At 34.2% G+C, this 15,875-nt stretch overlaps 2 protein-coding genes across 2 annotated transcripts; one reads left to right on the forward strand and one right to left on the reverse strand.

Annotated features, from left to right (window-relative positions):
• LOC129882205 (NDR1/HIN1-like protein 12) lies at positions 1-1,198 on the reverse strand. Its single transcript, XM_055956405.1, has one exon. It carries the CDS (start codon positions 806-808, stop codon positions 209-211), a length of 600 nt encoding a protein of 199 aa, XP_055812380.1. The 5' UTR covers positions 809-1,198; the 3' UTR covers positions 1-208.
• A 1,864-nt stretch (positions 1,199-3,062) lies between these two features.
• Positions 3,063-7,331, forward strand: LOC129882180 (uncharacterized). The gene is made up of 6 exons (XM_055956362.1): positions 3,063-3,197; positions 4,528-4,861; positions 4,951-5,167; positions 5,362-5,899; positions 5,976-6,074; positions 6,774-7,331. The coding sequence occupies exons 1-6, from the start codon at positions 3,164-3,166 to the stop codon at positions 7,034-7,036; spliced, it is 1,485 nt and encodes a 494-aa protein (XP_055812337.1). The 5' UTR covers positions 3,063-3,163; the 3' UTR covers positions 7,037-7,331.
• Positions 7,332-15,875: the final 8,544 nt, after the last annotated feature.

The raw sequence follows: 15,875 nt of genomic DNA on the forward strand, positions 1-15,875 counted from the left end.
TTGACAAATGTAGACTATTATATTGCTTCTTCATGAATCTCATTACATTAATCTAAAGAAATTCTAGGGTGTACAAAGTACCTCGTTGTTAGCACAAAAAACAAAACAAAAAAAAAAGGAAAACAAGAACTACTGACAATGTATATATTACTTAATTACACTGACTATGTATAAATAACTTAAAACTTATTAATTAAACACGAGTATGTTATCTAGATCTTGTGCTACATTTTGGCGGGTAAATGGTACTTCCATTTAATGGTAACTTAAGCTTACAATTAAGGTGCAACCAGAATTTAACAGAACCAATAAACCCTAATCTCCATCTAGTCCTTGAACTCCCTTTAAGATCAAGAACCACTAATTTTTGATTTAATACCACCTCAGCATTTGCTCCTTCCTCTGTAGTCAACGCGATCGACGTTGACTCCACGGGATAATATAATGGGATTGAACTATTTTTAGGTACATCAAAAGGGTCAGCTCTTAAATAGGCAACTTTCACATCATGGAAATATAGTGTATAAATTGTCTCATAGAAACTTGCATGGGTTTTTACATTGCCATTTTCAGCATTGATCACAATTAAGGCCTTGATTGATAGGAGATTAGACATGTCATAGGCAAAAGTGTCTACATTTGCTCTTGTGACACTCATTTGTGGAACTTTTGGCCTAACGATCATGTATCCGATGAAGACGACGAGGCCGGTGATGATCACAGCTAGGGTTATGAAGGTGCAGAGTAGGGCAACACACCAAATTAAAGGGTTGGTGCGTCGTTCTGGGCCTAAAACGGGCTTTGGCATTATTAGTATAAGACGGATGAGGAGGTGAAAAAAAATACCTAGTTGTTTGTTCTGTTCTACGAACTATATGTTGTTACTGCTCTCTATGCTGATGATTTTGGCATTGGGAGGACTGATCGGACGACCTGAAGGAGCAAGCAAGAGACTGGCTTTGTGTGATTGATCTTGTGAAATAACCAAATGCCTATCTACTGCTCCTTGATGATCTATATTCTACGAACTATCTGTTGTTACTCCTCTTGTTGTTTATACCATACTCTGAATAGACATTTCTCTCTTTTTCAATGTTCTTGATCATCACATTCATAATCGATGATATTGAATCTGCAATTAAAGCTGTAGGACATCATGATAGAGTAACAACATTAGAAGTAGTCCAAAGATTTTTTTTTTTCTTCTTCTCTAGATAGATGCATGTGTTGAAGTACTTGGTTATAATTGGTGGAGAAGGTTTTCGTATCTTCTTTTCCTTTAACATAAAGTTTTCTTTATGTAAGCTTGTGTGTTATGCTTTTCTCATTTTAGGAAAGAGAGGTTCTTTACCCCTTTAAAAGGTGAAAAATTATATACCTAGCTTGCATACAATTTCCAATGTTGAAAAAATTCATAGTATACTTTGCCACTTTTGTTTGTTCAAACAGAATCTCAACATGCACATTTGCATACATACAAAGGGTAAAATGGTCTTTTCCTGGGAGAAATAATACATACATACAATATACAATCATTCGTCGTTGAAAATACATACAATATAAAAATTTTAAATTCGTCTCTCTAAAAAAAAAAAAAGAAATAAAAGTGCATGCTTTATGTGATTGCCAAGATGGTGCGATTGTATCACAATGATCCCTTCAAGTGCAAGGACATATAAAGTTGAAGTAAAGAAGATAACTTTTATTGAACTTGAGACAAAAGTTTGATACATCATGATTTACCAAAAAATGAGTGATTAAAAATGCTAGTTTTAAATATATATATATATATATAATAAAATAATCAGTTTATAATAAATATAGTTATGTTTTATTTATATATATAATAAATAGTCAAAAGTCATAAAAAATATATACTGAATATTTAATATTGATCAACTCAAAATCACCTCTAAATAATTCCAAATTTTAGATACGAAATTCTCTCAATGTTTTGAGTCTTTTGATATATAATTTGCTCAAAACGATTCAAATTTGAGGTACGTCAAATTTTAAAAAATTAATAGAAAGCAATGAAGAAGGAGGAGAAGGAGGAAGAAGAACACAGATGCAGAAGAAAAAGACAGAGACGCAGATTGCAACAAAGGGATCGTACTTACACTTCGACTACAATAAAGAAGGTCGAATGACCATTTTTTGTAAATTTTATAAACTGAGCTAAAAAAATAATAAATAAAATTTATGAGATGACATTTTACATAAATTGCTTTAATTAAAATGGCATGCATCCCGCTTAGATTAGATCCCCTCCGATAAGTAATGCTCCAGCATAACATTTTACTCATTTTAGACGTTTGATCTGATGTCATAATTTTAAATTTTTAAATTTCTAAAAATTTATTTGAGATTTCAAATCATAAATTTATAAACTTTAACTTTAAATTAATTTAATTTTAAAATTATAATTTCATATGGCGGATCCAAAACAAAGATCACTTCTATTGACTGAGAGACCAAAAAAAAAAAAAGTTAATCATAGAAAAGACAACCTTTTGTTCCATCAAAATGGGTAAGATGAGGACAAACATCTAGATTGCCATATTGTCAACATAATCAATTACTTCCATCAAATATTTTTTCTTTTAATTTATGTGATATTATTTAATTAAATATTAAATTTTAAAAATAAAGAAATATAATTAGTCTTATTAAAATTATTTTAGTATTTATTTTTAATTGAATTTTTCTACATGTTAAGTGAGATTTAAAAATGATTAAATAGGAATGTTAATATATATATACAGTGGTGGATCCAGGATTTTAAATAAGGGGGTTCAAAATCTAAATAACTAGACACACGAGCTAGTCGAAGGGGGTTCGACATCTACTTTATATACATAAAAAATTATTTTAACCATGTATTAATAGTACAATTTTCCGCCGAAGGGGTTCGGATGAACCCCTCGGCATAAGGTGGATCCGCCACTATATATATATATATATATATATATATATATAAAATTTTAATTATATATTTAATTTTCTGTATAAAAATATATCATATAAATTGAATAAGAGGAATTCATTATAAAGGAAAAAATGTAAGGTAAATTGAACAGAGAAAGTAAATAATTATTGTATTATTATTAGTGTTTCAATATTCAATTTCTACAAGCAAATCACTGGAAGACTTGTACAGAAAATGGCACTATCCCTCCCAAATCTTTATACAAAAGGTTCCTTTTTTTTTTAAGTGTTTCTGTTTTTGGTTGCTTTAGATTTTCTTTATATTGAGCTGTTCTTGATTTTGTAATATTCTGTTTTTGGGTGTTCTGTTAAATTCCTTGTAGGAAATGATTGTTGTTATTGATTTAGCTAATCTTGTTTGTTCAAAGTTTGGTTTTGACTTTTGGGGGGTTATTTTCAGATTTGAATAGTTTTGATTAGTTCTAATGAAGCCTCGTGTGCAATGATAAGATCTGCTTATACTCTAACCTCCTCAAACAAGTGGGATTTCAGTGTGGTTGTTGTCTAGCTACTTAAGCCAAAGATTGTTATTTTGTTCATTGCATATAGTCCATATGAGATTAATGGAAAAAAAAACAGTTTGATGTGTGATGTTGTGTAGTCTTTGGTACTGAATACTAGTTCTTTTATTAATTTGATTTGCTTAGACATGCAAGAAGTCATTTTTTCCCCTTAGATTTATTGTTGTTGATTCGAAATAATGGAGTGATAAATAAGTGAGATGTTTAAGGAGAGAAAATGGGGGTGTAAAACTCTTAAAGATATGGAACTGTAGGTATCGGCTGGGGGTGATGTTGTCATGATAAGTGTAGGAAGTCTATAGTATACTTGATGATTGAAGGACCTATTGACTTGCATTAACTTCCCGTGGTTAGTAGGGGGAAGTTTAATGTAATTGCAGATCCACTAGAAAAAACTTGGGGGTTGGCTTCCTGACGGTAATGCCTTTGTTGAAGTAATGAGTGAACTCTCTCCTAAGAGAAGAGTTTAATAAAGTGGAGAGGGATTTTCCAACAACAAAAAAGCTTTTCTCGTCAAGAGAATAGATAGACCACCTTATGGCCGATGTGATTACCAGCCAAAGGGCAAAAAGACGGGGTTCAAATCGACTGCATTTTGATCCTACCAGGAGTCTTGGATGGTACCTCCTGGAAGTGTGGGGGTGCATTGGAGGGTTAGCTTTACAGAGTGGACTAAATGGATTTGAAGGATCGGTATTTTTGATCAAAGTGATTTACTAAATAATGCCTCCGCCATCTGAGGTTAGCTCAATTGGAAAAGGTCCTTGCGCCAAGCTAACTAAGTCTTGTATTTAAGTGGAGAAGGGTAGAGAAGGGTGGAGGGGCAGGCTCATGATCCCCGAGTTTCGAAGGCTGAAGTTAGCCCAAACGATTGGCTCCAGACCAATTTCTCGGTCATTAAAAGAAAAGAAGATAAAATGTCTCCTCACCCCTGAATAAGTGATTGTGAAAGTTTTTGGCGTTTTGCATCTCAATGTACTTCAAATGGTCTTTATCTAATTATATCTTTGTTTGTCAGGTGATGTTTATGGGACAAAGTATTTTGAGATTAAAACAAAGCCAAGTCAATTGAAGCTTTCTTTTAGCTATAACGCAAGGGCAAAGGCAGCTCTTAGTTCTCGTTCGAGTTCTGTTGAAATCCCTCGTCAGTGGTACAATCTAGTTGCAGACCTTCCAATCAAACCCCCTCCACCGTTGCATCCCAAGACTTTCCAGCCTATCAAACCGGAGGATTTATCTCCGCTTTTCTGTGATGAGTTGATTAAGCAGGAGGTAACTGTCAACCAGTTTATTGATATACCGGAAGAAGTCTTAGACGTCTACAGCCTTTGGCGCCCAACCCCTTTGATTAGGTTCGTGTTCTGTTTTCTTTTAGGAGTGATGTTATTAGTATATCAACTTTCACATACAGCAAAATTTCTTAACATGTGGTAACATTTAGAGCAAAGAGGTTGGAAAAAATGCTTGATACACCAGCACGAATATATTACAAGTATGAAGGTGGTAGCCCGGCTGGGTCACACAAGCCAAACTCTGCTGTTCCTCAGGCCTGGTACAATAAAATGGAGAATGTTAAAAATGTGGTCACTGAGACCGGGGCAGGTCAATGGGGGAGCGCGTTATCATTTGCTTGCAGCTTATTTGGTCTCAATTGTGAGGTAAATGCGCCTATTAGTTTTGTAGTTCGTTTTCAGCTTGAATGTTCGCGTAGCATGATGTGAAAAATGTGGCACCTGTTAAAGAAATTTGGATGAAATAGAATAAGAGAATTTTAACCTTTTATATACAGTGTAATTCTCCAGTGAGGAGGTTCAGATGAAGCGTCTTATCTTAATCTAGAATTTTAATGCAGGTATGGCAAGTTCGAGCTTCGTTTGATCAGAAACCTTATCGTAGAATGATGATGCAAACTTGGGGTGCCAAGGTGCACCCTTCACCTTCCGACCTTACAGAGGCTGGTCGGACTATTCTACAAATGGATCCTTCAAGTCCAGGAAGTTTAGGAATAGCTATTTCAGAGGCTGTGGAGGTTGCTGCTAAGAATGACTACACCAAGTATTGTTTGGGAAGTGTTCTCAATCATGTTTTGTTACATCAGACTGTTATCGGTGAGGAGTGTATAAAACAGATGGAGGATTTCGGAGAGACTCCTGATGTGATCATCGGTTGCACTGGGGGTGGATCCAATTTTGCAGGACTTGCTTTCCCATTTATCCGGGAGAAGCTTAAGGGAAAAATTAGTCCTCTTATAAGAGCAGTTGAGCCTACAGCTTGCCCCTCGTTGACAAGAGGCGTATATGCTTACGACTATGGAGACACTGCAGGCATGACTCCTTTAATGAAAATGCATACCCTTGGTCATGACTTCATACCGGATCCCATCCATTCCGGTAAGCCTTTGTCGTGTAGGATAGTTAAATTTATTCCTTTTTACAGCTTGTTTACTTTCTAAGATTTCATTTTCAGGGGGTCTCCGTTACCATGGCATGGCACCATTGATATCACACATTTATGAACTCGGATTCATGGAAGCAATATCAATTCCGCAGATTGAATGCTTCCAAGGTATCTTTACTACCACCATATCAAGTGACTTTCCCCATTTTGACATTTAGTATATAGATAAAGGCTTAATACATAGCCTGGGCCGTCACTTTTGAGCTAAGGGTCTTCCGTAAATAGTCATTCTACCTCATAAGGTCTGCATACATTCTATCCTCCCCAGACCCCACTTGTGGGATTTCACTGGATGTGTTGTTGTTGCTTAATACATAGCCAACCCCTTAAAATTGTCGAAATATACCATTTAAACACTCGAACTAAGTCATGTTCCAATTAAAGACCTCAACTTCTAATAAAGTGTTCCGATTACACACTTTCAGTTCAAAGTTAGGAAAAACTTCTGCACATGTTTTCATTCATTTATTAGATAGTTAAGTTAACCACTTTAAATATGTCATCTCCTTTAAGTAGAAAACGTCTGGGATTTTACTGCTTATTGAGGCAAATGCGTATAATTAAAGGAGATGATGGGGCTGACTATGTATTAAGCCTGATTAAAAATGCAAATTGCTTTGATGTTTCAGGGTCAAATTGGCCATAGATAGTATAGCATTTTTTTGCAAATACTAAAGTTTAGTATTCGCAAATCTTCAATTTCTTTCCGAGTGAAATTCATGGTCAAACACAATGTTGGCCTCTATATATTCTTTTTCAACTTCAACCAAATATTGTCCAAATGCCAACTATATAATTTCCGTTCAGGTGCTATTCAGTTTGCAAGGTCTGAGGGGTTGATACCAGCACCAGAACCAACGCATGCTATAGCCGCTACAATCAGGGAAGCTCTAAGATGTAAAGAGACTGGAGAATCGAAAGTTATACTCATGGCAATGTGTGGACATGGCCATTTTGATTTGTCATCTTACGATAAGTATTTGCAGGGAAGCTTGATTGATTTGTCATTCTCAGAAGAGAAAATACAAGCCTCACTCGCCAAAATACCTCGAGCCAGTGTCATAAGCTGATCCAAATCGAGGAGACGATGAAAGTATGAGGTATGTTGAGAGGAGTGACAACAATATAATGAAGGATCTGGGAGTGGCATTCCATCATTCTGTGCTGAGTATTTGTAGATTTTTATTTTATTTTCGATCTCTACCAGTGTATCATTCAATATCTGTTCATCAGACATACTAGCTGAGGTCTCATCCTCTGCAGATGAGAAATGCTATCTTCATACACAATAAGAGTCGAACTTAAATGGAGAAACATGATTAGTGAAAGATTTATATAGTCAATTCTGATTTGTTTGAGATTAAAGATAGTGATGTTGTTGTTGTGATGGGCATCAGACACCTTTGTAGTGTTGCAGTATCGTATAAAGTAAGGGGTCGTTTGGTTGGGAGTAAGTTATCTTGGGATTGACTATCCCAGGATAAGTTATCCCACCATGTATATGGGATAACTTATTCAATCACTAAGATATAAATGGTGGGATAAATAATCTCATGACTACCTAATACTTCCAACCAAACACAGGATCATTTTATCCTAGAATTATTATTCCTTATGCCTCACACCAAACGACTCCTAAGTGTTAGGAGGTTCTCTTAATGGGGTGAGGCTTTTTCGGGAAAACCGTATTGGCTTAATCTAAAGCTGATAGTATGTACACCATATTAAGAATATATTTGGAAAGAATATATTTGGACTGTCTTAGTCTAACAACTGATATCATAATCAATGATTGATTAGACGAGTGTTGAGATGGTGGAGTGATAGCATGAGCTTGGTTTACTACCTTCTACTATACTAAAGGTAGCTTGGAAACGCAGGTGCAAATTATATTATTGTCGTTAAATAATTATCTCTAAATTCTTTATTTGTTGTAGTAGTATTTCTATGTAATTAAAACATACATACCGTATCAGACTGGATGAAGTTTAATTTCGTTTTCCCAAAAAAAAAAAAGACACATTCTACGCAAAAGCATTTGAATATTTACACAGGATGCAGGAAAGAGCCGCACCCTCTTAATTATAAGGTCAATAAAGTAATCAAGCAACTTGTTGCTGCTAATATAAGATTATTATTATTTTTATCCTTTTAAGACATTGAATTCTAAGAAGGGTAACACTCAACGATTAATTATTAATTAATATAGATAGATTCATTAAGCCATTGGAGCATATGGCACTCACTACTTTGAAGAAAGTGGATTAATTAATTGTAGCAACTTGTTATTTTTAACTACAACAACAACAATCCAGTATAATTCCACAATGTGGGGTCTGGGGAGGGTAGAGTGTACGCAGACTTAACCCCCCACCTTGAAAAGTAGGGCGGCTGTTTCCGAAAGACCTTCGACTTTAAAAAAGGAAAACAAAATAAAAGCTCAGATCATAATTAATTAATTAATTACACCGCTTGTGTTGATTTATTATAATTTGAAGAATTAATTTATCGTCCAACGATAAAAGGAGGACAGTATGTCAACTTGTCACGATGGCTGAGGTAAGTAATTATATTCAACACTAAATTTGTCAGTAATAGTTATTATATTACTAATGAAATCTAATTAATCAGTTATACTAGGTTATGTACTGTATCCTAGGTTACCAAATTAGAAAGTGTCACCGAGACTTAAAGATAAGTTTTATAAATCGAGTGGTTGTTAATCGACTATGTCGTACAGGGTAGCGTGTTTTTCGAATCAAGAATTCACATATTTAGAAAATAATAGAGGCATACTAGAAGAGAAAAGATAAGAAAACAAAGATATATGGGGCAAGATGAAAGTAGTAGTCGTGTATATATGAAGAGAAGGAGCACGGATGCCTCGGTAAGGAAGCGTCAGGCGTGAAGATGATATTTTTGTAAATCATCTAGGACATGATCGTAGATAGAAAAATATTGAGATCAAAAATTAAGATATAAATGAGGTAGTAAAAATATTTTTTGTTATAACGATAAAGCAGAATCCTTGAAGCTTATGTAATTCCCTTGTCAGGATTATTACTAGTATGTTTGCATTATCTTATGCTTTGATTTTATGTTTTGATTTTATTAGCATTGTTATTTCTTTTACTTTAGTTATCCTTAATATTAGTCAAAAAAGAACTACATAACTAGGTCATTTAGTTATGCAGTTGTTTATTTTTGGTGCATTTGGTGAATCTAAGGACCTTATTATATACAAGGGAAATTGTCGGCCACTTGACAATAAAGAATTTCACCGGGAAGCGTGACAATTTTATTTCTTTTTTTTGTTTTGTTATCTCGTCATTTATATAGTACTTTAATTCATTCTAACATTCCTTTTATTATCATGTCTAACTGGAGCATGGATCGGGAATTCAAATAGTGTTTTCCTTTTAGATCTGATTTTAATATTATGTAAAAATACGATACTTGAACCTAATTTAATTTTAAAAGTTATCGAGTAAATGTTATGGATTTGAAAATACCAAAAATGTTGTTCTATTGATATTCAAAACTACTAGTAAAGATTGTGGTGGAGTGATAAATATACTCCTTCAATCTTAACTAAAGAAATTTTTTAAAGTGAATTTGAATTTAATCGAATATCGAACATTGCGTGGGAAACTCCTACAGGAAAACACTCAAAACTAATTTTCTCCAAAGCAAGCAAGCAATAAATCCAATTAGAACCATAATTAAAATCAAATATTCAATTAATTGCTTGTGGAATATCTCAAATTTCAGAAATAAGTTGAAAATATTCTTTGTAAACCTCCTTAGCATGTTTGCCTCTAAGCATTCAGTTGAAATATTGTCATCACATCCATTCAGCAATTCATCAAACAATTGAAATTTCTTATAAATTTCATCAATTTTATCTTGAAAATTACTTTGGCTTGAAGAAGAATATGAATATCCATGAAGAGTAAGCCTTATTGGTTTTGGAATATGCACTTGAATCTTCTCAACTACAACTACTTCATCTTTTTCCATATGGTTCTCACGCTTTTCGACCTCCTGTTGTAGTAGGTTATCTGTCTTTCTTGACTTTTTACCTTGTTTTTGTCGTTTCTCTTCTTTGTTTTGTCTACATTTCTTTTTAGTAACGGATTTAATAGTTCGTTTTGGAGTGGATTTTTTAGGTTTTTGTTCGATTCCTGATGCCTTGAGTTTCTTCAATAGATTGGTGTGCTAATGATTCTTGATCTCGTTATCAGTTCTTCATGACAATCTTCCAGCTATTAGGGACCATCAACCACCAAGGAGTGAATGAAGACGGATGATAAAATCATCTTCCTCTGGACTGAAATTTCCTCTCTTAATACCTGATATAGACGAATTCAGAATTTAGAGTCAATAGAATTATGTTGAATGAACGTGACTTATTACATGTAATTAAAAAAATTGCTTTAATTAGGTCACCAGTTCAAACTTACGATATGATAGTCTATTTTCTTTAATCCTTCATATATTGCTTTAATATGATTGTATTCATGTTGAACGAATACGATCTAATTACATGTATATATACATTTCAAAACACATACTATACAAAAAATCGCAAAGCCAACCAGAATTTATACGAAGCGAGTTGAAAAACAAAATAGAATGTCACACATGAAATTTGAACATGTAATGATCATAAAACAATTTTTGAACTCTCTATGCTGCTTGACTATACTTTTTCCTTATAGTATATATTAAGAGGGGAAGATTCACACTTTGAAGTCAAGTCTTTTTCGAAGCTCCTTCCAAATCAATCTCGCTCTATATAGAGAGAGAGAAAGAAAAATATATAATTCGTGCAAAAGTAATGAAATTTAATTAAATTAACAGAATCTACTCTAATCTGCCTTTGATACCTGGTCGAAGGTAGTTCACCCATCTTAGTCTGCAACTCCTACCACATCTAAGAAGTCCTGATCATCAAAAAAAAAAAAAGGAAAAAAAGTCATCAAACGTGAGCACATGAATAACTAACATGGATACACTAAAAACATTCAATCTTGTTGTACTATTTACATGTACTATATATATCAACAATAAATAACAACATGCCTCAGTCTAAAACAAGGTAAGATCGACTATATATAAATCTTTATTATTTAATTTAAGCTCTATTATATTAGAATAACTATACCTCACTCTCAAACAAGTTAAAATCAACTATATGAATCTTAATTAATTTCATTTAAGCTCATATCATATCATATCATCGTCGAACAAATATACAAATATTTACCAGCATTCATAGGCAAAGATCTCCAATTACCTTCACCATGTAGGTGAATGTAATTAGTGAGCAACATATCTTCTTCGGTAGACCATGGTCCTTTCTTCATTCCCACTTTAGAACAACATGGAGTTCTTCCCGTTTAGAAATAATTTAGAAGGCACAAAAAAGGGATAAGACATTCTTCAAGGTGGTATTGGAAAACTACATGCACAACGGAATTATACCAGAATCATACTACTTACATGAATAATAGATAACAAATATATTTATGCTAGAACACATACAAGCATGCTAGAACATATAAACTTTCTGAAATTTAATTCGATAAATATCTCTTGAAGCGTGAGCAAATACCTTCAAACAAATCCTCAAGTTAGACTGCAATTCTGCGGTCTTCTACAGTGATCCCAAGTTTACAACCGAACTCTCTCAATATTTGGATGGCCAAGTATCGCATAGAAAACCCTACATCTCCATTTTTTAGGTTAGGAGAACCCCTATTTATAGGGACCTTTTCTCATCCAAAAAAAAAATAGATTCTGAGTTTTAGTTAAATATGAGCACTGTAGAGACAACATAATTAATTACTGAGACTCCTTATTATGAAAATAATTCAAAATAATTAATTACTCGGTCCAACGTTGTGTTAGCCTTACATACCTGAATCTTAGGAGTTATTGGACAAAAGTGTTGGGTTTGGAACCTTGTAGCTTGAAGTTGAGAAACCCATCTATGGATCTGTGAAGGAGATCTTGAACTTGAAGTCTTTAGATCTCTCAATTTTGGAGAAATCCCTTCCTTAAAGTTTTTGATCTTTGGGAGAAGGAGAATTTGGGATTTTGAGAGTATCTCTACGTATAAGAATATTATTAGGTTGAAAGATTGAGAAAATCACCTTTTAATAAATCCTGTCGGCAATTTCGGCGAGCTGGGGGTCTCCTCGCCAAACCATTCGGCGAGTCACCAAAGGGTGTTTTAGCTCACCCAATCCAACAGTTTCTGAAGGATTTCGGGCACTATTCGGCGAGCTAGGTCGTGGTTCACCGAACTATTCAGCGATTCGCCAAATTGGCTGGTGAGCTCGCCGAATTTTCCTAAAATGATCATAACTTTTTACTCCAAACTCCAAAAAATGCAATCTTAGTGGCGTTGGAAATAAGACTCAAATACCTGTAATTTGATAGGTCATTGTCCACCCAATTCATTATATTCTAAGAGATGGTCGTTTGAAGTTGACCCTTATATGAACTCATTCGAAAACTTAGCGGATAGAAATACTTTGGACTTGACTTGGTTTTAGGGATCCCTTATGACCCGAAATCACATCTAATACCCTTCAAATACTAAGAATTTATCCTAAATCATATATAAAATTACAAGTCATTCAGTTCGAGTCTTGGCAAAAAAAATTGAGGTGTTACATTTAGGTGCTTCCTTACCAGACATGTCACTTAGTTGACTAAGTCATACCTTGAAGGTCTTTTACAATGTCGTCATTCTAAGATCATATCCTTTTTATTGAGACCAATTTGATGATGCAACTATCAAGAAAGGAACATATGAGAAAAGGAAGATACATCATACATCTATGAAGAATAGGCATGCTGAAGAAAAGGATATGCTAGAGAAAGTTGGAAAAAAATGCTATATCCTGTTCCACTGACCAAATTGAAAAAGAACAATAAGCTTATTTGTATAGCGAAAAAGATTGACCGCCTTCATTATGTTGTTGCTAGCAAATGCCACTATTTACTAGATGTAGACAAGTAAAGTAACTCTCCAACTATCGAGACCACGGAATAATCAAGTTTAGAAGCAAGGCATGGGCACAAAAAAGAGAAATCACTTCAGAAAATTCACATAATAGTATTCAAGCATCCCAAGATTTAAATCTGCATACATTTAGTGAGAAAATCGAATAACTTAGACAAACCACAACAAAATTGATATTGGACTTGGCTTCTTCAAGATATATTGTACAAATTCTTTAGTTAAATCTGCATATGGATCTTCCACAAATATTGAAAAACGAACATTCATTTGGAATCTCTACAATAACAATTAACATCAAAATTCATCTATTTAATTAAAGAAAAAAAGAAAATAAAGAGACCTACAAAAATAGCCATCAGAATATTTCACACAATCTAGAATTATGGCGTAGGAAATATGGTCTATAAAATTCAAGGAGGAAGAAAGAATACACCCAAAGCCATAAATACTTACGTGTTACTCATAAAAGCAATAATCAAAAATGGAAATGGTTCGAGATAGTATTGATAAAGAGGAAGAAAGATTATACCTATATGTATGACAATTTTCCTTAAAGAAATAATAAAATTACTAAAATCAAAAAAATCATAATTCAGAAGCACTAAATAAACAACAAAATTGAAACAAAAATCAAGCTAATCCAATGGAAAACCGATAAAAGGAGACAAGAAACCAAAAAGAAATTAAGCATGAACATAAACAGGCCACATGTTCTATTAAATAGTAAGACCTTGTCCAAATGTTTTATACTCGATTATTTCATTTTATATGATAAACTTTTTTTTTATTTTGTTTTAAAAGAATAAAAAACTTTTAAATTTGAAAATAATTTATATTTACATTTTGCATGTTAGTTTTAGTGAGAAGTTTTTATAATCATACAATAATTATGATACATTTAAAGCCGCTAGCTGGTTTCAACTATACAAATACAATGATCATTTTTTGATATATCATTCACATCAAACTTCTTGATAGATGGATATATAGCTATTGAATTAGTGTTTGGTGAGTAAGCAAATTTCAAAAAATATTTTAGGAGCATTTATATATAGTTTAATTAAATATTATGGGAGTGAGATGAGGTGGAAAGTCAGGATTCGTCATGATGGGGTGGGGGCAAGAGATAGGGGGTTGGGAGCGTTGGGTGGATGGGGATCGAAAGAGAAAACAAACTTGAAATGTCATTTATATGGAACTTGTTTTTCCTGCTTCTGTCGAAAAAGTTATTTTTCTCATTTTTAAAAAAATTATTTTTTCTAGAGAAAAATATATTTCAAAACATTTTGACCAACTAAAAATGAAAAAATTGAAACCAAACACTCTTAGTGATACGAAGCCTTTGGGGATACTCGTGCAAGTTTGATCCAAAACAGAAAATACTAATTCGAATTAAAGGTATATTTAGGCTGTTTTACCCCAACAAAGTGATATATTGAAATAAAAATATTATGTGGTAACTAATTATTGCTATTAGTTAATTATTGCAATTAGTTAATTATTGCTATATGTGCTCATTGATTCCATTTTTTTCTCTGAAACACTACAAAATTCTCCATAGTGTAGTGTTCTAGAGAATTTTGGGCCCAAAAAATGTAAAAGGCTGTGCAATTGAGATAAAGTCCATTGACTAATTAATGTTTATTATTTACATGGTCTTGATTTTGTTCATGTTGGTCTTTTTTTTTTTTTTTTACGGGAACAGACCCTACACGAGGCTCCCACCTCTCGTGCACAGCCAGGGGTTGAGCCGCACACCCCAAGCCTTATTATACATAAAACAGAAAAATACACGGAGGGGGACATAAACCTAACCTCCAATCCTATGGTGGTTTATAAGTCGGCCATCCTACTAAGGTCAGCCAACTCATCCCCGATACAAGTGCACGAAAAGGAAACCTAGAATCTATGCACCTAAAGAAGAGGACTCATCTCGATACAAAGAAACTAGAAAAGCATAAATAAGGGAGACTCGCCCTTTACATAAAATAAAGGAAAAATCTAAATAAAACTGGGGATGAATCCTCATAAAAGCTATATACAACAAAATTTTAGCGTCAACGAGGATCATCAAATAACATGGCTAAAAATATAACATGGAGACAAATACTGCAATTGGGCGCTCAATCCAATGCTGCAACACAAGTAGTAGATCATGGAGGCTTCTTAATCCTTTTGGTCTTCCTCCGTCTAAAGCTAGGTAGGCCGGCTCTATCTAGCATGTAGTATCCTCGTGTACCCCGAGGTAGCTGCTGGAGGGTGGTGTAGTGGCCTGGAGTGGTAATAGTGTGACTGTGCTTAGAGAGAGCATCCGTAGTGAAGTTTGCCTCCCTGTATACATGTCTGCAAGAAAAGAAAAGAAATAATTCGGAAATAACAACAAGGTCATGAGTTACCCGGTGAAGGCTCCACGGAGGTTTCGTCTGATGATTGATCCATTTAGTGATCAACTCCGAGTCGACTTCTAGGATAACGTGATGAAAGCCCTGTTGAATGCACCATTTAAGCCCATAAACTGCCGCCTCTAGTTCGGCTTGATTGTTGGTTCCCTCCCCTAACGATATGGCGTAGGCGAAGATGAATCTACCCATATGATCTCTTAAGATGCCACCCCCCCAATTGCCCCCGGATTACCCAACGCGCTTCCGTCAGTGTTCAGCTTAACGAAACCGAGTTGTGGTTTAGTCCACGAGACTTGGGTGATCTTCATTTCATGAGCACACTTATCTATGCAGGAAATAGTGTGGATCCAGTTCGTAGGCCAATGGATATAGGGGTACGCGACTCTAAGTAGATTAGAGATGTCTTTGAAAACAGCAAATTTCACTCTCGCCAGGCTAGAAATCTTTCCCCCGTATTTGCTCGCGCACCTA

Source organism: Solanum dulcamara, chromosome 1, assembly GCF_947179165.1.
Source record: "Solanum dulcamara chromosome 1, daSolDulc1.2, whole genome shotgun sequence".
Lineage (NCBI taxonomy): Eukaryota > Viridiplantae > Streptophyta > Magnoliopsida > Solanales > Solanaceae > Solanum > Solanum dulcamara.